Source organism: Bactrocera dorsalis, chromosome 3 (assembly GCF_023373825.1).
Source record: "Bactrocera dorsalis isolate Fly_Bdor chromosome 3, ASM2337382v1, whole genome shotgun sequence".
Classification (NCBI taxonomy): domain Eukaryota; kingdom Metazoa; phylum Arthropoda; class Insecta; order Diptera; family Tephritidae; genus Bactrocera; species Bactrocera dorsalis.
The window spans coordinates 78,464,087-78,490,890 of record NC_064305.1 but is presented as its reverse complement, the minus strand read 5'-3'; the positions used below and the strand labels follow the sequence as shown (position 1 = coordinate 78,490,890).

At 39.1% G+C, this 26,804-nt stretch overlaps 1 protein-coding gene across 4 annotated transcripts in view; it reads left to right on the top strand.

The window, feature by feature from the left end:
• LOC105234257 (apoptosis-stimulating of p53 protein 1) overlaps positions 1 to 26,804 on the top strand; it is a 127,092-nt gene that overhangs the window by 49,250 nt on the left and 51,038 nt on the right. For 2 of the 4 annotated variants that reach the window (XM_049453815.1, XM_049453814.1), the window contains exon 4: positions 851 to 912. In XM_049453815.1, the coding sequence (XP_049309772.1) occupies positions 880 to 912 (33 nt within the window). In that variant the 5' untranslated portion in view covers positions 851 to 879. Of the gene's footprint in view, positions 1 to 850; positions 913 to 10,401; positions 11,007 to 26,804 lie in introns of those variants that run through there. The other 2 variants (XM_049453813.1, XM_049453812.1) reach the window with 2 other exon arrangements.

Here is a 26,804-nt window from a genome sequence, read left to right as displayed (position 1 = left end):
GTAAACCGAAATGAAAAAGAAAATACCAAAAACGATGTTTTAAGTGTTGCTTAAATAGCGGAAATGCGTAAGATTAAATCACCGGCAATTATACACCATAGACGCGGGGCGGCCACGAGTTTCACGCGGGAGGAAGGGAGACGCGAACGCAAGCAGCTTTATCCATGACATTAGCAATGAAAGCGTTGATGATGGCGCTGGCGACAGCCAACCCATTCCATCGGCGACAGCCAAAGCAATGTGGCATGTCAGCCGGACGGTCTGTCATGCGGTGGAACGCGTAGCGGCGGCGTTCCTTCTGCGCAACGCTGCTCAAATTCACTCAAGCATGACAATCCAAGTCAAGCCAAACCAATGCCATTCAAGCCGATCCAATTCAATTGAAGCCGAACCAAGCCGCATCAACAACCATATCGTTGCTGTGAAAATATTTGGAAAGTTTTGAAAGCGAGGCACACCGCGCCGCTCCTGCCGCGCCACGTGTCCAGCCGAATGTGTGCGCGCGCGGACAGACATTCATTTTAATTGTTATCAGCAAACGACATTTAAATGCAAATAACTCGTAAAAGTAGCAGCAATTGAAATGACGCCTTCATCGGTCCCCCGTCCTCTCTCTCCCTTTCTCTCACTCTCTTTGCTCTTAATTTCGCCGGCTGTGCTGTGGCGCGCACGCTACCCGGCCATTTAGCTAATGCCATGTTATGGCGGCACGCAAACCCGCATTTTGTATTTATATTTACTAAATTGTATTTTTGTTTGTGTGCGTTTGTGTTTGTGTGTGTGTGTGTGTGTGCATTAATTTTTACTTTGTTGTATTTAACTTTTCTTTTGTTTTCCATTTAATTTGCAGATTGCTGTGCTGCGCATCTACGAGATGGTATGAAGGAGCCGACGAACAACTTGGACGATATTGTAAGTACGCACAACAACAACAACATATAAATATGCTAACGAGCCTGCCTGCGGACTCATAGAATTATATATATACAGATATAGCTATAGTTGGGTTGAAATCCTCATCACAATCCTAGACGAAAGCGGCGCGACAAACACACAAGCAATATGTCGTAAATGTGCGCGCTCGCCGCACCCTGTATGCATAAGCAGCACTCGCGCGCTTACAATACTTTTTCATCAACAATGCTTAGCAAAAACAAAAGCGAAAATTTTCCAACAAAAAAAAAGCACAAAAAATGAGCGCGCGCGGTAGGCGAAGCATTAGAACAATTGAATTGGGGCAGGATCAAGTTGAAAGTTGAATAAGCGTCGTAGAGAGAGCGGGGGTTCGCGGGCGCCAGAGCGCGCTTGGCAAAATTAAATAAAAGCAAATGACATAAAATAATAAAATAGAATGTAATGAAATGGCCAGGCGAGGCGCGCTTGAGCTTTGAAAGACTGCTAGGCGCTGCGCTTTGTTTTACTTTGGCTTGACTTGATGTGGCCTCGCGCTGCAGGCCAGCGCGTGCATAAACATACGCGCGCACATACTGGATAACACATAAATTCCAATTTAAATATGTGCACCCACGTGCGTATGTCTGCTGTGTATGTATGCATCAATCGGCCAGGCGCTCGCGCTAGCATTTCACCAAAGTAGCAGGCAGACCCGCACACACAAAACGCTAGCAGAAAAGTAAGTAAAAGAAGCAGAAGAAAGGAAAACAAATATTTGTATGAAAAATGTTTTGTCGCAAAAGCGTTTGAAAATTCTACTCGAACTTGGCATTTTTGAGAAATGAGCACCGTTACGGCGACGCGCCGTGCTCCGGCATGCAGATGACAATAATTCCAATGTCTCAACTCGGCGATACACACATGCAAGCACCATATATATGTATGCATGTGCACAGTTAGCTTTGCTGACAGCTAGCAACGGCGTTGTGGGTGCTGGCGCTCGCCTCAAATGGCGCAACTCAGCAGCTTCTCAGCAGTCAGTCAGTCGCGCGCGGCGCACGCCATGCGGACACGCAGTCAGCAAGTTGGGCGACCATAGCCTAGGTTAACCCACTGCAAACATGCTAAAGCTAGTCATAGCTAAAATTGTGTTATGCAAACGTCCGCAAGTCGCAACGGGCACAATTCCTTCGAGGCTCACTCTGTTGTTGGCGGTTGCTTTACAAAGGCGCGGCTGCGGTTGAATGTACTCGGTGTAGCATACTCTGGGGCGCTATTGCATGTGGGTTCATGTTTGCATGTGCTTTGTAGGTTTATTGTTGTAGAGTTGTTGTAGTAAGTGATAGTGGCGAAACTATTACTTAATTGCATGCAATATTTGCAGTAATTACTAGTTTTAGGGCAAAGGTATATATTCTATTCTGAATATGACATACTTGTATATGTACAGAAACATAATAATTTTACATATCGTCACTTAAAATCCAAAATAACGTAACATAAATTTTCATAAGTTTACAGGCGAAGGAAAAACGATATAATAAAAACCACGCATATTGAAACAAATTTGGGTTTTGGTTATAAAATGGTTATATATTCGTTATATTTTGGGTATAAAAGCGTTATACTATATTCGAAGATAGATTGCGACACGATATTCGTTGAAAATTTGGTGGAAAACTCACGAAGAATCAATGAAGCTTCCGACGGTGCATTATCGTGTTGCAAAAACCAAGAGTTGACGGCCCATGATACCGGCCTCTGTTTACGAATAGTTTCACGCAAATAACGCATGACACTCAAATAGTATTCCTTAGAAGGTATTCGGAGTACACCACAGCTCGATAATCGAAGAAAGCTGTCAACATAACGTTCATTTTTGATCGGCTTCGACGTGGTTTTTTCGGCTTCGGCCTATCTTTTCCACGATATTTAGCCGATTGATCGTCTATTTTCTAGTCCTAAGCATTAATCCCAGACTCATTGCCAGCAATAATACGTTTTATGATACCCTGATAGTCGCAAAGCATTATTTCAGAGACGTTAACGCGACGCGGGTTTTCGAAAAATTTAGCAATTTTGGAACCAAACGTGCTTTTACTTTTCTTTTCATAGGCCCAAATGATCTTTAAATATAGTTTATACTGATCCTTTCGATAATCCACCGATAATAGTAAGTTCTCTGACTGGTAATTGTCAATTTTTAAGCACCAATATTTTATATTTTATTTACATCTTGATCAGCAGTAGATGTCGATGTCCGTCCTGGACGTGATTCGCCGTCAACGCGCTCTCGATCATCTTTGATAAATTTATACCAATCAAAAGCACTTACTCGCAATGAACAATTATCTCTGAAACCCTCTTCCAACATTCCGAACGTTTCGGCACCAGAAATTCCATATACGAAATGGAATGGAATTTCTTTGTTGAATAATTTAAATCGTATACTAAAGACTGGTGATTATTTTGACGTGACATTTGCCACAGAAGTCACTGAAACTCATACCCACCTAGAAAAAAATAATTCGAAGAATGGGTTTTCGCACGAAAATTAAATTAAAAAATCGTACTACGTCTATATAACTGCTTTAAACTAAATGAACCTAGGATGACTACTACTCATGGATCCTAAAAGGTGACTACACTTCACGGACCCAGTAATTAAACTCCATCTGGTATCGCAAAGGTCCAAAACTGGTCTATGCGTGACTCATTGGCCTACCAGACTAACATAACCTAACGTAACCGAAACCTCAGATAAGTAGATTCTGGCCAACATTCGCGTCAAAATCATGCCTATATCACCCGCGGACTTCAAAATACAATGTATAACGCTGTTATATACGTATTAAAAAATTGTAGAAATAAAATTTTTTTTTACAAGCTACAAAACTTTTATTTTTTATTTCCATTCAAATTCGAATGCTTTCGAAAATATTTATTTTAGCAATTAAACAAAACCATTGGAAATTAAACGACCACCAGCGGCTAAATTGGTTTTCGCTAAATAAATTTAACTGCAATGCAACTGCAATGCGCTATAGATACACATCTACAGGCATATACATTATCTTCATTGTGTGTTGTGTTGCTTTGCATTTTTAATTCATTTGAGCATGCAATGTTTACATTTTGTTGCGCTCAATGTCAAATTGTATTTATAAGTAAATTAATTTGAGACGAGCGAGTTGGCAGGCGAGCAGCTGGAGGCCGGCAGGCACAAGGATGACACAACAGCGAATGTGTAAACAGAAGGTGGGAGCTGGCAGAAGTCGTGGCAAGCGAAAACAAAGCAAATACTCATGACAAAATAAAGCACGAAAATGCGAAAAAGAAAGCGAACAAAGCAAAGGAGTGAAAAACAGTTCGTGTGTATATGTGTGTGTGTGGGTGAGTGCATTAAAAATAATAACAATGTTGTAGCGAAATAAACTAACATATTGTGCAGTTGACGTGCCACAACCAGCCAGCAAGCCAACTGAAGGACTGGAGGAGTAAATAGCTTTTGGGCATGTGAGAAGTCATGGACAGAAAAGTGGGGGCATGAAAATAAGGACAGACAATCGCCCACAAGTCAAAACTTTAGTTAAGCTAGCAGCGCGAAATACCAGAATGTTTACGGCTGCCATGAACACACACATAAAAATAATAATAGTAATAATAATAATGATAAGGATTATTATTAAAAATGAACTGAGCGAACGTCAAAGGGTTGAGAATTGTAAATAACAGACAAGTGCTGAAAAATATGTATACAAAAATCGAAGAAAATGTGCTGGTGAAATATAGTATGTGGCGGATCGACAGTAGATGAGAGGAATCAATGGTTTCCACAACAGTCAGTCTTAAGATTCTGGAAAGGTTTTTGCAATAGACCCGGATTTTATTTAGCTAAAAACTGTTATAAAACGAGAAAACAAAATTAAGCATTACGTGTCTTAATTATTTTATTCTTAATTTTATTATAAGTTTTTCTTCTTGTTTAAATTATACGTGCCATAACTAAGATATGTACCGATTTTTGTACAGTTTGATCGAGAGGTTCGCTTTGCATAATATTCGACCATAGGCTGACTATAAGATGACTGCATGCATTTTCCACTTTTATGATTTTTACAACTAAAAGATTCGAATTTTTATGATTTCTTCGCTCTTAAAATCACCGTCATTCCTAGCTTATGATTTTCCGTTCTCAAACAAGCGCTCCGCGTTCGAAAAAATATGTTTTTAAATATTTGTTAGGACGCTTCTCTATTACAGTGATAGGTTATTTTCTCGCTTAAAATCGAAATTTTTTTTATTTTTTGCAAACTTTGTAGCTATTTCAATGCAGTCACTGATAGCTAATGTGCTTGTGAGAAGGATTCCTTAATTTTTATGGCTTATACATTATCACTCCAAGCTTTTACGTCCTATTATATATGTCTTTTAATGAGCTAAAGACATGTTGGGAATTATTTTTAAACTTATGGTATCCTGTTACCATTTGGTCCAAGCCCAGAGGATCTTTGAACCATTTGCTCTTAACTAGTTTAATCTTATGACAGTTTTAGGGATTATCATCGGCTTCTATCCACTATGCACATAAGTCAACTTTGTTTGAGGGAAACCTTCTCGGCCGTCGAACTTTTTTTAGACTGTGTTTAAAGTACTATATGTCGAAGGTAACATCTTCGGTGAACTGAATAGGATGACCTTTATCGACATTGGCCACCTCAACACTTTTAAAATATACTCATAGATGTCTCTCGATATAAGGGAATCTTTGAATACACATCTGAAAGTTTTTAGAATCACAAAAAACTAGTGTTTCAACTGTCAAAAACCTAAGCTATGATTTTGGTAACCTGCAGGTATACAGCTTAAATATTCTCGTTGGTTCTCACGATGGTTCTCGTGAGAATATTTATGTTGTGTACAAGCGAGTTTTCAGAAAGTTAGTTAATTTTAAGCCAGAAGTGAACTATAATTAAGTAAATGGAAATTAAAGTAGTCGCCTCACGATCAACCTATGATCGAAACTTGTACAAGGTGAACCCCTCGATCAAATTGAACAATATTTAAAATATAAGATAGTTATGGTGCATAGAATCTAACTAGCATAAAAAGCTCAAAATCTGTACAAGGTGAACTCATTTGAAATAATCCTACTTGAATAGTTAACTTATTGGAAACGGAAATATGAATGACCTTAAACTGTACTCTCAGTCTCTTGTTGAACTTTGGTCGTTTAAGATCGTCATAGACAAAAATACCATAAACTTGAAATTGTTGAAAACCGTTTTTTCTTTCTTATCCCAAAAAAAAGACTCTCAAAACTAGCACAGACTAATCTAATACTTACTTGTTCGAGACACATCTTCTAATAAATATCAAAATTTTATCAACAATTCTTCAAATGTAACCCTTTCTTGCAAATAATTCTCAAGAATCACATTTAAAAATTAAACCAAACTGAAAATGTCAGTGAATAACGGGATGTGCAGCAAAGTGGCACTTACATTTCCATGTGGGCGAACTCCTTGAACTCGAACGTCATTAAAAGACAGCATGAGTGATGTCTACCACACACACACACACACACCCACATCCGCAGCGAGTGGAAGAGTCAACGAGTGAAAGAAAGGAAATTGCTGGCAATACAACAGTTGTATTTGTGGCCATATTTTAAGTGTGTTATATTTTTGCATGAGCCGCTGTTTAACAATGACAACGACAGCTGTCACAACGGCTGCCTCAACTTCCGCCCCAAGCGCGTTGCACGCCACACGCGGCGCCTTAAGCTAACGCTACTTTTTCGTCAACACAACGGCTGACCACTTTCGGAGAAGCCAAACGCCACCGCGGGCACGTTCTTCTGCATGCGCTTCGTGGCTGCAACGCCTTGTGGCACGTACATACACATATATATGTATATGTATGTAAGTCGTTGGCGCGGCCGAGCCTTGGACAATCTTTCATCAACTCACTCGATGCGAGCGCTACATGTTGCATGACGCATTTGCAAAAAAAGACAACAAATTGCATCGTTGAGTGTGTGCGTGTGGCTGCCACTTGCAATTGTCCGCGAAACAAGTGTTTTAGTTAACATCCGTTGCGGCAGCTTAACCCGCGCAGCTGCTTCACTTCTGCACCCTCTTGAGATTATCTGCTGCCGCGTTATTTCTTCTTGTGGCACTTTTTGTTGTTGCTGCATTGTTGCAACAATCGCGCGCGCCACATTGCGCGAAATTTTAATTTCCATCAATAATTCAAACAAAACGCTGACAGTCCAGCCGGAAGGTGAAGTCATTTCTTTTAACTGTTGTTTCGCCATTCACGCACAAAAAACCATATATGTGTATGTGTGTATGTGTATTTGTCTTGCGATTGTTAGCATCTGGCAACATGGCGCACAGCTGCGAAGAAGTGCCACAGCGCTGCAAGCGCAAAAAGTCAAGTGCCTCTACTCCTACATCTATGTGTGTGCAAATGTCCATGAGCCTCTATGTGTATGTGTGTGTGTGTGTGACCCTGTAATGCTGCCTACGCGCCGCGCATTGTTTGTAGCGCTGATGTTGCAGCAATCGCCTCAGGCATTGTGCGCTCGCTTCGTGCAACAATTTACTTACGAGTTATAGCCTTGCAACACACCCCCACGCTTAGCTATCTACTACGCAGCACTTGTCGCTCCACGGTGCCCTCACTGCCCACATTCTGTTGGAACCTCTTCATGAGCGCTGTCTGCGCTTCTTCAGTTTTACTTTTATCCATTTCTTTGCATTCTTTCATACTATCTCTACCATTCTGTTTTTTTTCAGCGCTTCTAACTGGCATCCTTACACATATCCTTTCAAATACACACACACACGCGCGTATACTCGTTGTATGTAATTGCATATTGACTCCATTTAATATTAACTCAAAGTAAGCGTCATTATTGGGGTCGGTCATGTCAGCGTTGCTTTTAATCTGCACCCCTTGCCTAGCCTCTCAAACTGGCACTTCAGTGTTAATGCAACAATCTGTTCAAACATTGTGACAGTGTTGGACAATTGCATAAAAATGTACCGTTTTGTTAAGTTTCTATAATATTAGCGGTAGAGATATTTCCAGTGAGCGAAGCAGTGTTAATGAATTAGCGATGGAATGAAACCTTTAAACCACTTGGAACGTCTCGAGATGTTTGGCTGAAAGCTTGATATAACTCGATTTCTATCATCTTCGCACCATTAGTGTCAAAAATAATTCGCATTCTCTCAACACAAGACCTCTTAGTCTCCTCGGCTTAACCACATTTAATTTTGAAGAACAGTTCCTGGTGAAGTCCAATGATATTTTCAGTCGAATACGATTTCAAAACAAATTATTACATTATCCGTTGGATTATGTACCGATTTTAGCTACTAAGACCACCCCATCTAACGTTCTGAACTAATAAATTAGAGTTTCGCTCATAGTATTGCGGTTCCTTTCCTCTTTCTTACCATATTTGAAATCTGATTTGTCTTAATAGTTCATAATATATTATTAAGAAGACTAATAAAAGTGGTCCGTTTCTATTTATAAGCTACAGAGATCTTGTAGTTCATATCACTAGTAGCCTTTGTGTCTCGCTCCCACAATAGCTGTTTCTATCATGAGAGAGGAGATCCGAAATAACTCGCTTTCTGCTTCCTACGGACCATTAGTACCAGAAATGTTTCGTAGTTCTTCCAATTCCTCGACTTTACACCGTTTATCCTCGTTTTAACTGCATAAGCTGTTATGCGACAGTTCTCCTGGTGTAGCCCAGTGACGAATTTTCAGTCTTATTTGATTACGAATCAGAAGTCGTGTACTGATTCAAGGCATTAAGCCCATTCGTTGTAATGTTCTGTGCTACTGGGTTTCGAGTTTCGGTCAAAGCATTGCGGTTTCTTGCACTTTCCTTTCATTTTCGGTTCATCCATCAAGAAATCTGAATATGTCTGGCTGAACAAGACTTTAGTAGACTAAAGACTAGACTGTTAAAGGGTGTTCGGTTCCTTTTATATATAAGATCTTTATCTTGAAGCTTATATTATTGCAGGTGTTGGCGGCTTAGTCCCAAAATGTCTATTCTTTCATACTGGGTTTATCATTGAAAATTGGTATACTTCGAGGGATACTTAATTCTGGCTTTTTAGACCATCTCTTTTGACATTCTGTACTACTGGGATTCAAGTTTCGCTTAAAGCATTGCGATTCTTAGAATTTTCCTTCCATATTTGGGTCATTTATCTGATAAATTGGTACTCAAATAGTTTGTATACTAGATTAATAACGAACCCCTTTATTTCCTTACAATACTCGATTCATCAGCATTGCGGTTATTTCCTCTTTCCTTTCGCATTCAGTTCATCCATTAAGAAGTCTGAATAAGTCTGACTGGATGATACTTTAATATACTATAGACTAGACTAATATAAGAGTCCATTTCCATTTTATGAGCTTCATAGATCTGGAAATTTGTATGATTGCTGAGGTTCATCGTTTACTCCGGGAGCTGTTGTTGAATAGCATCAAGCTAAGATCATTCATTGGAAATCGGAATATATTTTTCATGAAGGAACTTTAGTAGCATGGTTTCAGTTCTATATTATCCGGTCATTGAACCAGCTGTTAAGTAGGTGTCGATATCAGTTCAAGCTAAAACTGAGGATAGATGAACTTGGATATTTCCTTTCCGAAATTTTAAGAGAGTCGGTTGGACCCGTTGGATGTTAGATCTTCTTCCAAATCGTTAAATCGGCATAAACTATGTAAAGCAATGCTCCCAGCTATCTTTCTGGATTTTCTATACATTTTTTGACAAGTTAGCCTTGAGTATACCTTCACACGGACCTTGACCTCCGTATTGAGTACTCTAAAGTTTTGTTTTGTAAAATTTGTGATGTGTTACTTAAAAAGTTCGTCTTACCAACTAAATTTACTCTTTCAATGGGTTTTAGGTTCAATTTTGGCAAAAATTCCAACACTGTCTTCTGAAAATATACTTTCGTGTATACAAATAATATATCCTTACAGAACCAATTTTCGTTGGAATCACACCTACTGTTATGTGTAGATATGCCTACGTAACGGTTCGATCAAACACGCTCAGCAGCGAACGAACACACTCAACAAGTTGGCAGTCGTGTGCTCAAGTTATGGCACTACAACCGACTCACTCAGCACAGAAACTACTCAAAACAAATTTACACAAACACAAGCAAGCCGCAGAGCCACTTACACAACAACACTTTCCCAAACGGTTACTCCACAGTGGAGTCCACACCACCCACCAGCCACGACCCCATACTCCACACACCCAACGCGCTCAACAGCCCTTTCGCTTGCTCGACAAGCGCTCGGTTGCTGTTGTTACTCACTTCGTGCACTGTTACTTCACTCGTTTGCTCGCTTGCGTTTTAGCCGAACACGCCGTGCCTCCTTCGCGACTGCTGCGACTGCTTTCTATGCACTTTTGGCTTTTGGCAACGCATTCAAACATTTCGGCCAACGAGTTTAGTTGAATTTTCGACTTAGCACATTGCGGTCACGCGTGCCAAGCGCTAACGGTAAAGGTGAACTTTGAAGCTTTGTGCTTCTAACTCGTTGACTTTTCGTGCGTATTCGTCGGTGACAAACCGACTGACATACATACATATATGTATGAGTTAGAGGAGCGTTGGTGAAAATAAATGAAAACGAACGTGTTTAGTAGTTGTTGTTGTACTCTCTAGTGGTAACGACAACAAAAGGGTATATCGTGCGTGCGCCACAGCAAAAGTTTTCATGTCAGTGGATTTAATAAGAAATTTAGAAAAAAATTCAAAAAACAAATTAACAACAACAGCAAAACGACGAATGTAAAAATAAAGTAAAATAGGCAAAACAAATACAACGAATTCGCGTGCTGGGCAAAAAACCGAAAAAAAGTGGATTTTAGTACAACAAAAACAAAAACTAAATTTTACAACTATTTTGTAGCATTAATTCATTAGGGATGTAAAGACAACAACAAATTTAGTTTGTAAGCGGCAAGTAAGTTGTTGCGTGCGAAAAAATTCCGCAATTATTTATGTTCGTGGCAACAACAACAATGTGTATATGCACTGACTTTTACGGTAAATTTGCTGTCTTAACACAATTCAATTACAAACTCAACAACACAAACACACACACTCACACACACACACATAAACGCGCTTGTGTCGCAAACTTCTTCCGGCAGCACAACGACCTTTTCTTGAACTTTCAGTGGCACGTATGCCCTCCTCACCGCGCTTTGGTAGCTAATAATGCGAAGCGAGGTACGGAGAGGAGGTCGGTGAGGTCTGTGAGGTAGTAAGGTCATTAAAATGCGATAAAAAAAGATACATCGCAAGCATATGCAAAATATTGGCAATAAAGCGATTATCTGCGCTTGCAATTTGCGACAGACGAATGACAACTTCTTCCTCACGTGACACGAGCCACAGCAACTACAAGCCCTTGTAGAGTCTTAAAGAAAAGAAAGTAAGGAAGAGCGTGTATAGGAATGATAGGTGGAGATATGGAGACGTGGGGCAGCCGCAAAACAATAAAAACCGACTTGATGACGGTTAACGGTAAATACGAAGGCATGCAAGGAGCTGTCATTGGGCCAAGAATGGCTCGCAGGGTCTGGGTGGCGGAATGTAGGCATGAATGGAGGACACTAAATGCATACGTGAGCCAGCCACATAGATGGCTGTGATTGTAGTATGTGTGAATGTGTGTAATTTAGATGTACATATGTATGTGTATTTTGTATGCGTGTGCACCTTATATGCATGTGTGTACTGTATGTGTGTCAATCTACCCATACATTGACAGTTAAGCCAATGTGTTGTCCAGTTCGTGTAGCTGCGGACGAGTTTAAATGAATGGGCGAGTCATGTGTTGGTCAACTGCTCGGCCGACTGGCTCAGCTGGTGGCCAATTCAATCACGTATGCAAGAGCGTGTGTCAGTAAGTGCATAGATGTGTATGGGCGGTCGGTCATTAAGGTGAAAAATTATGAACCTGCAAAGAACAGTGACAGTTGTTACACTAAACAAAAAAGTCGTTAAAACGAACCGAAGGATCGGTCAGGGCCAGACACTGAAAAACACACACACACACACACACAATACACATACCAATGCAATTACAAGCACAAAAAGCGATTTAAGTGTGCTTGATGGACGCTGCAACGGATTGGACATGATAAAGCGAACGAGTGAGAAAAAGCATATGAAAAGTTGTTGGTGTTATTGCTGGTAGATGGGTTAAGAGGAGGTAGGTGGAAGTTTAACAAAGCAGCGAAATGGCTTAAGACGCTCGCTGAAGGGTTGGGCGTAGCGAATAGATTAAACGAAATATTAACTCGAGTGTGCCACGTAGCATGCCACGTGGTCGGGTGGTCGGTGGTAAGAAAATTCGAAAGCAGTTGGAGACAAAAGGCAAAGAAAGGCAAGCTGCTGACAGCGTGTTACAAGCAAGCAAAGCTTCCAGCAATTTGCTTACATATTAGTTGGAGTTAAAGACAAATGCCAACGCCGACACATGACAGCTGTTAAAAATGAGGCAGCACCTTACCGTCTAGTGGGCGGTGGCACACAAGGAAAAAGCAGCAAGCAAAAAAAAAAATGCTGCAAAAAAGAGCAAAACTTTCGCAGGAAACTGAGCATTGCAAATGACATTTCAGGGAATCTCCGGTGTTAGTCAAATGCAAAGATGATTAGCATGATGAATGCAAGCAGCAGCTGTGACAGCTGTTCGTACACGTACAACAATGAGCAGCAAACTACTGCTTTATACAGTTATATAGTTATAGTGCGGCTGACGTGCATGAGCGCAAGACTATCCTAAAAGATCATTAATATAAATGGGTGTCGTGCAAGCGAGCAGAGCAGCGTTGCAGCAAGCAAAGTGAGCATAGAAAGCGCGCTGACAAGATAAATGCGAGGTTGCGGGTGTTGAGAGTATGGTCCACTGCTATGAAATATGTGTGCAGTTGTGCGCAAGGAATTAGTCGAGATTATGATTGGTGAGGTAAAGGAGCGTGGGTTTTAGAGAGAGAGCAGTTGACAAGCGCAAACATGAATTATTGCAATGATGATAGAAAATATGGACTGTAAAATGTAGCAAAGGATTAAATTAATAACCGTAATTGATGCTAACAGCTTTGCTAGCAAGAAGAGCAGCATTTTTGCGCATATTTTTCGAGCATCTTTTGTTGTTATTCGAAAAAAAATTTAAAAAATACGAAAATAACACCTGTCACAGGTGCATTGCTTAAAGCGTTAAGAGGACAAAAATATCTAATTTTATTTACATAGATCAGTTTAAATTACAGCGTTATGCTATAGTGGTCCGAACCAACAATATATTCGAAGATTGTAACATTGCCTACGTACACAAAAATTGACTCGGAAAACTCAAAATATTTATTTATTCAGCAAAATTTAAGTAATCAAAGTAATCTCCACCAGATGTAATACACCTATACTAACGATTTCTCTAGTCTTTGGAACACTTTTCATAATCATTTTTGAAATGGCCTTCAGCTCCTTCAACAAATTCTGTGTTATCTCTTCCATCGATTGAAAACGGGTTTCACAGAACAAGAAAAAATCGCACGGAGTCTAACCTGGTGAATAAGGTGGTTGATCGATAAACTTCAATTTTTTGGTCTTAAATTCGGTCACAATCGTGGCTTGATACGATGGTGTCTTATTATCGCGTAAAATTATTCTTCCACAATCCTGACTGTTTTCAACGGATGTTCTCACACAAACACCTCAATACGGACAAATAGAAGTCGTGATTGAGCATCTGTCCCTCGAAAACAAATTCAAGATGCACCAAACCACGAATATCGAAAAAATTATGAGCATCACCTTGATTTTGGAGCAATGACTTTTTTGCATCTTGAACTCATAAAGCCATGGCTCATCGGCAGTTATAATGCTCTCCATGAATGTGGAATCGGAACTCGCACGATTAAGCGTCTTCAAAGAGATCTGATTCCGCTACCATTAAAAAAATTCACCTTTATCAAGAGGAGTCGAGCAAGAACACTTTGCATATCCATAAAATTCATCAAAGCTTTCTTCGTTAAGCTCTCTTGCGAACTCTCTAATACTTGCCTGCCCTACCTACTTAGAAATATATCTTTTTTTTGAAATATCATTTACTCGGAGAATTTAATTATAATTTCCGGGTGCGTTTTTGTCACAACATATCTTGTGAAATAAACAATTTTCCGTATAAGGAATTTTGTTCGAAAGGGTAGTTTATATGACAGCTATTGACTAAAGTGGTCTGATTTCGCAAGTTTGCAACTTCTCCAGTGAGCAACTTCTTGAATGGAAAAAGACCTTTGCAAAATTTCAGATCGCAAACTCAAACTGAGAGACCTATTCAGGTTATATGTAAAGTAATAGTTTTACGCTAAACTCGATCAGTAGGCAACCAATAAGAAAATAGAAAAAATATTTATCAGATTTTTAGATGAAGCTATCAAATAAAAGCGAATCCTTCCAAAACTGTCCTGTGAATATCATTTATAAAATTTATACTGTAATAGCTTTGGTCTTATTAAGCTTAACATGCTTGGTTTTATCAACTCATGAAACCTGCTTTGTAGTACCATTTTTGTTAAAGGAAATGAGCTTTCAATTAATACTTTTGAGACTTCTTTCCTACTAAAAAATAAAAGAGAGAGATTAAAGTCAGCAGAGTAAGTTAATAGCCTTAAAGAATAACTATAGAACTGAATCTCTGAAAGGTGAATTATCTTCTTACAATTCTCACGACAAACGAAGGGCACTAAGACTTGTTTTCGACATTATTAAGACTCACATATGCTAAAGAAATTTGTTTTTCGGTTCTCTTGTTTCACGATTGATTTTATTTTATACAATCTTGGCTACCAAGGCATCATTCAGCGCTTTGAGTATGTCGTTAGATACTGGACTATTTTTGTTCTCAGAACTATTCTGTGACAATAACACACTAAATTCGCTTGAACCCTTCGGATCACCTCGCGCTTCCTTTCAGAACATTGGTTGAAAAATTTTTTAGGTTTTCATCTGTAAGTTCACTGATAAACAGAGTATAAAGCTACCTTAAAAAAGATGAAATGCGTGAAGATTTCTCATTAGAAAACATATATGAGATAGTCTATATTTGTATATAAAAGACCAATATTGTAAAAGATAGTTTCCAAAATGTACTGGTATCTTCACGGGCAGAATTTTGACACATACTTTGGGATTCGCAGGCACTCAGCTTAACTCTGCTGCCCCAACATATCACATGCGAACGCGAGGAAGCCAATAAGAGACCAACCGTAAATTTTAGATTCTCTAATATAAACCGTACTTGTGTTTTGTATTGATTAAAGTAAATATATTTTGTTTATTTTTGATATATAAATATGTGGTCTTTCAAATCTGAATAAAAAATATATTCTATTATCTTCAATTTTTGAAAACGCAGTAATAAGAGGATAACTAAAGTGACATAAGCTTACTCACTAAAAAAAATATTCGTTGATCTTGTCGATCATATCGATCTTTGTTTCGCAAGTTGGTGTTTATGCGATATTGAGCCGTTATTGCTAAGTTCTTCCCATGCAGAAAAATTTTCACTATTTCTGTGTGTTCATCGGCGAATTTTTTTAGTGTTGGAAGGAGTAGAAGAACAAATTTTGAATTTTGTTTTTTTTTTTTATTCCAACTACACAGGTTAATCACATTACAAACAGGGTTGCTTTAGGCTGTCACAAAAAAACCGCATCCAATAAAAAATAAATTCAGAAAGAAAGAAGAAACAACTACCTTTTACTTATTCTTCTTTCGAACAAAAATTATTTTAAGCTGAGTTCACGGAACCTCCTCATCATTTTACATCCTCAAGGTATCAGAGAGTGCAGCACGGCTTCGTTGTCTAGCAAAATTTTGCCTTCATGTCAAATATTTCGAACACAAAATATGCTATATCATCCGACCGACCGTGCGGAAAGTACCAGCAGTGACTATGCTTCAGAGTATCACTTACCCACAGCTCAGCATTCTAGCCTTGAACTACAACAACCTGCCATAATTACACCCCATGGAGACTACGTATACCCCCGCCTAACTCAGTAATTAAGGCGCAATGTGAACATAAGCATATCATTTACTAAGCAACACCGACATTAGTACTCCGCCGTTGTGGGCAAAACAAATCAAGACAAATAAATTTAAATGGACTAAGTAATAACTGCAACAACACTTGCAGCAATTTTGCTTGACGATTTCAATTGCCAACGAGCAGCAAACATTCAAAGCAGCTGTCACATCTGTCACAAATTGCCTTATTGCATGTGATAGCGACAAGCCGAAGCGCGCACACGCACACACCAACACCGACGCCACCGATAGCAATTGAAATATCAAGAAAGCCATTTAGAGGCTTATGAGCATTGCATAAGCACGCATACGTCGAGGCGGTGGCAAGTGCCGCGGAGGACGGTGTGTGTGTCGTAAGTGTTTTGCTGCGTCGCCTTTATTGCAAATGGCTGCGTCGGCGATATGAAAGCACTTCACGATATTTGCATGAGTATATGTGTGTATATTCGTTTGTGTTTCTGTGTGTTTATGTGTTGGTGTCTGTGTGTGTGCGTCTAATTGCCGCTGTGTGCGTGTTACTGTTTTCCAATTTGCGTTTTGTTTATTACCAGAAATATCTGCCGATTTTTTCATGTGTACAATTTTAAAATCAATATTGCATGCTCGATAATGCACACACAGGTGGCAACGCTCGCCAATAAATTTCATAAAATGGCACATATGTGAGTTTGCTTATAGCACACACTGTTCATTAGAAACGCTGATGAGGCCGGGCAGCTGTGCGCGCTAATGGCCGGAGTAATTTCGGAGCGACAAAAGGAAGTCAGAGGTGAAATAAGCGGCAGAGGTGGAAGAGGGAGCAGGTGCAACGGTAAATTACAGTGAAATGAAGACACAGGCGGGGAGGCAGTAACGAAATGTACACTATGCTAGAGGAAGATGCGCCTTGCAGTGATTATGTCGATTAAACGTCGGGTGGCGCAACGGACATGCGATGCGGCGTGTGTTGCAACATTCGTGAGAATGCCTGCATATACTAAATGTGTACTAAATTTCTTGCAGCTGAAGAAGATATCAAGCTGAAATGGTCGTAAGTCCAAACGAATGCCGATCTGTCACACTGTATGCCGGCCATGCGATTCCATGCCTTCCTATACAAAGCTATGTCTTCCTATACAAAGCTATGTCTTCCTATACTAAGCTATGCTATGCCAAGCGCCTCGTTGCTATGCGCTGTTATGCGAAGCCATGCGCTCTATTGATGTCTGTCTGGCTTTGCTATTTAGGTCTTCTCTATGACTTTCAACTGCTGTTGCTTTGTATTAATATCTGCCACTCCGCCGGCTAAACAACTTCAATTGCCATGTATATGTATTTGTATACGTGTGTGTGTCTGTTTAATGAGTGCAATTTGTGAGATACAATTACGCGATTCTATGCGACTCGTCCCTTCCGTCAACCTCTGCAAATGTTGCCGTCAAAACATTCACATTTCTGTCGAAACAAGTCAAAGCAACAACCACATTTAGCAGACAACAGGCGCAGCGCTTAGGCTAAGCGTGTTGAAGATGGCGCTAGCTGGGCGGGAGCGGAGTGCCGGCGCGGCGTGTGCAACGCGGCAGAATAATTGCGGAGTTTGTTGGCAACTGTGTGTGGGCATATCTTGCGCGCACAGCCATTGCAGTTATTTTGGGCAAAATCGCGCGGCTTCGTGTATATTTGTAAATCAAAATTCGAGAGCGGCGCGAAAAAAGTTCGTCTTTTATTGAAATATTTCGTCTAATGATGTATGAAAATTGAGTTATGAAACAACCTACAATAACTTGGTAATTAAATTATAATTTGTAGCGTTTCAGCGCTGCTATTGGAAATATACAGGGTGTGTCATAGGATGCTTTTACTTTGTGAGATATGTTGGGTTAGTCTGGTAGGTCAATAAACCACGCATAGATCAGTTTTGGTCCTTTGGTCCCGATGAAAATTATTTTCTAGGTCCAAAAGGATCTTTAGGATGCTTGCGATTGACGCGATTTTTATCAGATTCTGCTCTCTCACTATCGATACCACTTCCAATATACCACACCGTGTGGACCCCAGATGCATACAGCGTAGTCATACCAATACGGACAAGTCCACAAGAGATGCTCCATTGTTTCCTTGGTGCCCTGCTCTAGACATTTCTCGCAGTCTTCTCATTCCGTCAGCACATCTTGCGGGCGTGTGTCGCCACCAGGCACGAGGACTGTTTAATTAATTCCTCATCATTTTCATAAAAAAATTCATGAAATTAAGTCGGTGAAAGCCCAAACACTCTCATTGGATCAATTGACTATCAGTTCTTAACAAAATCTTAAACTGGAATTTTCGCAGAGCCGTAACAAGATCCTCAAGCCGGTAAACCGGCAGAAGTTGGGGCAAGAAACGTTGCTGGCCGCTTATAAGGCAATCGGCTGGTTGGTCATATACTACCCAGATTTAATATGGTTGCCTGGTTGTGACATGTCACAATACAGCACCACGGACTATTACAGAATGTGAATTTAGTGGGGGATAGTGTTAGGTACCGAGAAAGATCGAAGGATGCGAGAAAGATTGAAGAGACCGTTTACTTTCGAGCACATGCCGTCGACTGCTTGAAGCAGAACCGCCTCCTAGAAGCATCTCGACATAAGACAATACGCCGACCACCTTCACCGAATCTCTCTCAGCGAGTGGCGTACTTGGAATCAATTAAAGACGATGAGATCCAGTTTCCGCAAGAATCGAGTGTGACCCTTGCATCAAAAATCGACCCAGAAATATCAAATATATGCTTAGCGAGCAACGAGTCCCCGCATGACACTAACAAACCTCATTGCAAGGCCAGAAAAATCTATACATCTGACACCCCTTTACCTGTGGTCCGACCACATAAACAGCACGCTTCCTGGGTCTACCGTTAGATGGCCTCGATGTTAGCTTATCTGAACCATCCTAACGGGGACTAGAGGTGACCTTTACAATTTCACGGACTCCCGCCCAGTCGATGGCGTCATTGGAGCCGAAACACTAGCTACAGCAGATCGTATGCTCGAATTGCCGCGTGAAACCAGAGTGATCTTTATGAAACTTCGTTCAGGTTATTGTAGTAGATTAAACTCCTACCTATCCAGAATAAAACCTGACATTTCTAAACATACATATATGCTCATTGCAAAGAGTTCCTGCATGATGTTTCCTCTGCTTGCCACGACAAATCGTTTTTTCAAAAGTCCGACTCCGTCGAAACAATCTATTTCCTGGACCTATCGTTACGTGAGGCGATGACAGTTGATGTTTGTGGTTTCCTCCAAATAGAACTTAGGTACTTGCGACAGTTACAGCGGTCCTTATCATTGGCTGCTATCTATCTTTGTTAGACAAAATCTTATACCAAGGATCAGCTAGGGTTATAACGATGTTAAATCTTGCGCTTATTATCAGCTTAAGAAATTTACAGCTCTTTGACTATGACTCATTAATTTTCTTTAAATAAAAGGGTGATATGCTTCGCTCCGATTTAACTGGTAACACTTGCCAACAGAAATTCACCCAAATGTCGGACCTTTGCCTGGTCCCCGCCACATTTGCATATTTGACTAAAATTCGTTTGCTTATCGGCGCATAGATGGAGGAACAGTGACTCATAGCTAAAGTCAACGCAAAAGCCTCGGCACATATTTACATAGCGGTGATTATGATTACTCCGACACTGCGACTGCGACTGTCATTGCGCCACACCACGACCACGGCAACTGGAGCATAGGCGGCACGACTCGGTGGGAGGATGGAGAGCCCACAGTCGAGCCCGCAGCAGGCCTTATAGAGTATAAGCGCTAATTCACAAATTCGCGGCTTGCCTGTTGGCCTGCTCGGTTGGTTGCCTTGGTGACGGCGTAACTGCCTGCCACCCGCGCCACCCTACGGCGGTGGCATTTGCTTCGCGCGTGCTTGCCCCGCCTAACGGACCGACTGAATGGTTGGCTTGTTGTGTGTGCTCGATGACTGTTGAATGGCATTGCCTTTGCTTGCTTGTACCTCCCTCCACCGCGCCCAAGCCAACGTGCTTCACAAGCACTTCCTTTCAGTCTGATTCAAGCTAAAGAGCTTTGAGGCGCGTAGCTTTCCAGTTACATGCAACGAGGCTGCTATGCAACCTCAAACGGTACTCGTATATGCGCGTGTGTGTATGTGTGTGATGGCTTGTTTGTTCTCCATTGACTCTCAGCAGTTCAGGTAACCGAGCGAGGTTAGATGCCAACAAGGTTTGCATTACTTTTTTCTCTGTTTGTTTTTGTTTCTTCATTTAAATGCATGCAACATGCGCTCGTGCGGCGGCATGCGGCGGCGGACGTGGCCAGTATGAATGGCAACAACGATGCCGGCAATTCCGCGACGGCGCTGCGCAGCTGCATACAGTGTCAAGCCACTAACGGTAAATAGAGCTATGACGTGGGCAGCAGCCAGCAGCGGCGATTGCGGCGTTGGCGGGGAGGCGTGGCAGCGGCCGCGTTGTAGGCATTTACGCTTTTTAAATTTTTAATGAAGATGCAACATTGCGAAAGAGCAGATTTTCATGTATATTCACGCTGTTTTAAGTCGACAAATGGGCGCATACAGGGTGCTCATAAACAAATAACTGTTTTTAGATGATTTTCGTAATTTTTTTTAGCGTTGTTGTTTTTGTTTCGCTGTTTGTGCGTGTTTTTGTGCGCAATCGTGCTGTGTTGTGTATTTCGTGCGTGAGCGGTTTTGTTGTTGTCATTTGGCGCGTGATTCTATATGCAACAAACAACTGTTAACAGCTAAAAGTGAAAGAAGCGCGGAAAAAATTAAAAGTAGCAACAAAAAGTGAGCAAATACGTTACAATTCATAAAAAGAGTAATGGCGGAAAAATTTGTTGGAAAACAAAAACAAAAAAACGTCGCATACAAGTTTGTAACTCACCTAAACAGCGCCACTTTTGCCGCTCTGAGTGGATTTCTTTGTAAACTTTTGTAAATTATGTCGTCATGTCGTGGTTGCCTCGCAGCTTTACAGCGCTTGCAGCGGGCGGACGAGGCGGCGCACTTTTTTGTTGTTTACTGTTTTTTAAATATTTTTTTCGCTGCTCAGCGTTGCTTCATTATGCCCTTAACAGTGTTCTGTTAAGTTTACATCAAAACTAATAATACCCAGAAATTAAGAATGCCGGAAGGAAGTGTCGGAGACTTATAAACTACGCAAACTAGTCTCAGTTTTTGAGATATTGAATCGAAATTTGGCCAACTTCTATTTTTCTACAAAAGTGTTTCTATTTGTCAATTTCGTTAATATCGGATACTTATAACATATAGCTGTCATACAAACTGGCCTATCAAAATCAAGTCCTTGTAGGGAAAACTTTTCTGATTATCAAGATATCTGCACGAAATTTAGAGTAGACGATTTTTCTAAGTAACGCTACAATATTTTAAAAAATTGTGAAGATAGAACGTCTATAGCATATAGCTGTCATAGAAAGTGGTTGCTCAAAACCAAGTTCTTATAAGAAAAACTCTTTTAGTTGAAAAGATATCTTCATGAAAATGTCCACATATTGTTTTTAATAGAATTAATATGATCTTTTAAAAAATTGCCTAGATCGGACAACTATAGCATATAGCTCCCATATAAACTGATCGAGGAAAATGAAATTATTATATGCAAAGCACTTTTATTTAACGAGATATCTACGCGAAATTTGACACAGATTAGTTTTCAAGGCGTCGCTTTATTTTTTATATCGTATTGTTCAGATCGGACGACTGTAGCATATAGCTGTCATACAAACTGGTCGCTCAAAATCAAGTTTTTGTATGAAGAAATTTTCTATTTAACGAGATATCTTCATGAAATTTGGTATATATTGTTGTTAATAGCAAAAATATTATCTTCGAAAAAATTGCTAAGATCGGACTACTATAGCATATAGCTCCCATACAAACTGATCGAGAAAAGTAAAGTTCTTATATGGAAATATTTTTTATTTGACGAGATATCTGCAGGAAATTTGGCTTAAATTATTATCCAAGGTAATGCTACTCTGTCTCCAAAAATATTGTTCAGATGGGAGCACTATAGCACATAGCTGCCATACAAACTGGTCGCTCGAATCAAGTATATACCTATATGGAACATTTTTTCTCTGTATAGGGTATTATAGCAGCGCTGTAGCCGCTGTTAACGTAAACGTTCTTTTCTCATTTATTTGTTTTATATTATTTTTTTGTTTTAATTTTTTTCTAACGCTTCCTTACCGTTTTTTCTGCTGTAGCACAATTTCGCAAACTTTTTTTGCTTTTTTTTTGAATGCCCAACACTGTTTGTAAGGTCAAATTCTCAGCTTGTTTTTGTACTTTTTATTTTCTTTTTTTATTTTGAAACCTTTTTGTGCGCTTTCAGCAGCTTGTTGACTGTTTTAATTCGTAATTTGGGATTTGTAATCAAGCGCTCTCAGCTCTCAGCTCTTAGGCTGCTTATTGCTGTTTTTGTTGTTGCTGCCGAGTACCCTTTCGCGTTTGCTGCCAGAAAATGTTTAATGACAATATTATGACAGCCGTGGAAATAGAAGTGAAAAATATGTTTGCATTTGTGTATATGTGTATGTATGTGTGTGTGCATATAATCAGCTTTGTACTTCACACTTTTGGGTGTCACCTCGTGCATTAATGCTTGCTTTTATGCATGTGTGCATGGGTTGTTGTAAGGGCATTACCTTGAGAGCTGTAAAGCGACAAGCAAATGCATTAATGAATTACATCACAAAATCCGCTAATAAAAAAGGCGCATGGGTCAAATGTACATAGACTATATGTGTATATATACTTAAACATATATATAAATATACACATAAGTAATGCATTTAAGTGCGTAATTACCTATAAAGGAATTTATAGCTGCATGTTACCCTCATTATTTAATAGCTTTGCTAAATGTTAAGTGAAAATTATGTAATTAACACAGAATTTTCATTGAAAATGCAGAAGCAGATGAGAAATCTGGCAGATCCCTTCAATTGGAGGTTTTTTGACTACCCAGAGGATACTTGGTCTAAGACCGGAAGTCGTAAGCTACTTGAGCTTTATGCGAAAGAATCGTTTTTGGTAATTTCCAGAGAACTTTCCTTACTTGTGGCAGCTTCTACACATGACTCCATCGTCCAAATATGATTCAAAGGATGACAATAATCCTGTATTCTATTTTCATAGGTTAGGTTGAAAAATTATAAAATAAATAAATAAAGCTTTACTTAGATAAAGAAGATATTTCTAAAAAATTACTTAAACTGCGAGCCACTCTTTGTAGCTTTCACAATTTAATTTTATTTTAGCTCTATTTATTCTTTTTTTAAGTTCCATAACTCTTGTGAAAACAAAAAAGGCAGTTTTTGGGAATAAAGAAATAAAAACAGATCAAAAGTTCTGTCATAGTATGGACAACTATTAGTATATATACAGAACATGCCAAAAAAGTTGAAAGCGTTCAGATCATTTGTCTCCAAGCAATCAGTCATCGAACTACTCAACTACTAGAGCTAACCATCAAATGTAAACGATTGGGCTGGCTAGGACATTCACTAAGCAAATTTATTGACGAAGTTTGCGAAATGAATCTACGTATGGTGGATGCCGATTTGGAAGATCTCAAACTAACAGAAATAGACTACATGCGGTTTTGAGACCGTTCCCACGATAGTCGGGTCTACGTAAGCGGAACGAACCCAAATTTTTATCCGACCAAGAACTATCAACTCGACAGATTGCTTTTGCTACAACAACAACAACATGCAGCTATGAGAAAAATGCGCTTAAAGAAAAGCTGATGAGGCTGATTGACTTGAGCGGCTCGACTTCGCAAGGTTATAACTCAGAAACTATACGGATTATCGATTTGACATTTTAGTGTGTTACTTTTAAAGGTATCACCTTACAAAATATGAATGAAATTTATCTCTGGATATTTTCACTCGGTGTGTTCTTTAAGTCTTATAGACGATACACATCCATTCTTGAGTTTTTATGGAACAGATGCGTAAATATCCAACTGCTGTGAAGTTAGAGGTTTACCATTTTTCATAAAAATGCTCTCAATTATGTTTAGAATATGTTCATTAAGTTCAGTGAGTTAAAAAGTTACAGGGTGTTCTGTGTGCTATCTACATATAATATTTAAGAGTAGGCAGCTGTAGATAGCTGAAATCAAAAACTATCCTTACATTGGTTTCCACCCTGATTTTAGACATTATGCTAGTCAGTGCGTATAAAGTGCTCAAATATCTAGTGGCACAAATTTCACTGGATTGATCACTTTGTAACATGGGATCAATGCTAATTAGCTTAAGCTTAGCTTAGCAATTCCGAACTCCAATTTTGGAGTCCAATTTAAAAGCCTTACGATTAAAGTACTCATTTTGAGTCGAACTAAATGACCGCTGAGCAATCTAAGAGTTTAAACCTCACAAAAGTACAATACCATATGTTAAGCTATTATTTTTCCAGTTAGTATTAATTTTTCTTAATCAAATATAAGAGAAAAGCTTCAGCTTTCAAATTATGGAATATTCTATGGTAAACGTGAAAACACTTTCTTTTGAGATGCTCAGAAGTATAGACACAAAGACTGCAGCTTATGGCATATGGTGGATATAAGTATGTACATTAAGGTGGGTCCAAAAAATTGAATATCTTTTTCACTTGATACTCTGAAGCGTTGGTTGATAGACACCTCTAAGAAAGGCACTCTAAGCATGAGCTCTTAATTGTGACAGAAAGATCCTCCGCTCAACGGTTTTCTATTTTTTCTTATTATCAGTTTTTTCTTATCAAAAGTCTCTATCTCGCTACCAATAACAAATATTTTTTTTCAAATGATTTTATAGAAAATTGAATGCTCTATAAAATTTTTTCCAACAAATCTTCGTAAGCATAATCGTTACAAATTTATTAACGGTTGAAGTGAGGCTATTTTAAGGCAAATTTGTTTGTGTTTCTTTTGAATTTTATAGCACAACGAAAAAAACATAATTTGAATTTGCAACGCTCATGGTCTTGTAGGTCTACAATATAATTTTTCGCTTAATTTAAGCGTTTAAGAAATATTAGTAGTCAAAAATCAACATAAAAAAAATGAAAAAATACTAAAGAAAATTTTTAAAAATAAATTAAACATGTAAGGAAGGCCAACTGAACATTTTATACTCTGGTAACTTGCCAGAATCAAAACCAGGGAAATACTTTAAGAAAATTTGTCTTTTATTACTATTTCAAGAGCACAAATTCGCCCAATTTTATTCCAATACGAGGGCTGCAATATATATATTTCTGGTCTAATAATGAAAATAGGCATATTTATCAACGAAAATGGTTTTTTTTTTCGTTGGATTTGGCTCGTCTTGGAAGACCCACACGGTCGATTGCTGTTTTGTTTCGGGCTCATACGCATAGATCCATGATTCGTCGTCTGTGACGATCTTATAAACGTCTTTTGAAGCACCGCGATCGTATTTTTTCAGCATTTCTTTACACCAATCCACACGAGCCTTTTTTTGAGCGATTGTCAAATTGGCCGGGATCTAACGAGAACAAATCTTTTTTACGGCCAGGTATGTTTCATTGCATGCAATATCGAGGGTATGTATGCTGGTGGGAGAAATGCATAGGCATGCTGAATTCGTTGTAACATTTTCTCACAGTGCTATAGGATGGTGCTTCATAGCCATACAATGATTTTAGTACATCGATGCACTCTTTTCGTGATATCCACGTCGAAAGTTGTGAAAAATTATCGCACGAAAATGTTCACGAGTTAATTCCATTTTTTGGCCGAGATGATTTTTATAATTCCCTGTAAATAAAACAATTTGATGTTATGCTAAAAAATGTCAAACTTTCCAATGGAAATGTCAGATTGCACCTGGCAACACTTATTGTTGCTTGGTCCAGAAATATATATAGCAATCTACGTACTGTAAAGTCACAGCCTTTATAGTTATATAAAATTTTCTAGGAGCCCATAAAAGTCAAATAATTTTCGAAATCATTGCAAAAAAATTCTACTGAATGTTTACCAATAGTCCTGTAGTCGCAGTTAATTATGCCGCTATTGAATATGTTCGGCTGCAATTATAATGTGAGTGAGTGTTCAAACACAGCTGTGTTTTACCAACTACTTTTTGTAGTCTTTGTGTCATTAATTAGCTTTTGCTTGAATTATTTAGATTTCATTTCATTTTGATTTCTATGCGCTTGTTTTCAATATACAATTTTTATATTCTGCAATTTTGCACTTTCTGGGTTTTAAAATGAATTTGAATGCCTTATGAGGGAAATTTTATATTTCTTGCATCATAATATTGAAAAAGAAAATTAGATCGTAAATTAATTTGAAAATACTATATAAAACCTATATATAAAATACAAGTGATTGAGAAGAAAATTCTGCATTCCAATGACGAAGTCGAAGAAACAGCACAGCACAAGAACTCCGTCATTCCAAGCACTAACCAAATAAATTGCGATAAATAGAAAAATATCGAATCAATATTTCTGTGAAATTACGACTACTCAGCAATACACGATGATAGACATAATTAAGTGATTGCTAAGCAGCGGCAGAAGCGCACAGAAGAACAGCGCCATTGACCACACAAGTTGCTTGAAAGGAGCTTACAAAACTAATTTCATTGAAGATGGCTTACTTGAAGTAAATTAAAAACGCGCTCAAGTCTTCGCAAACGACACACACACACACACACTCACACAGCC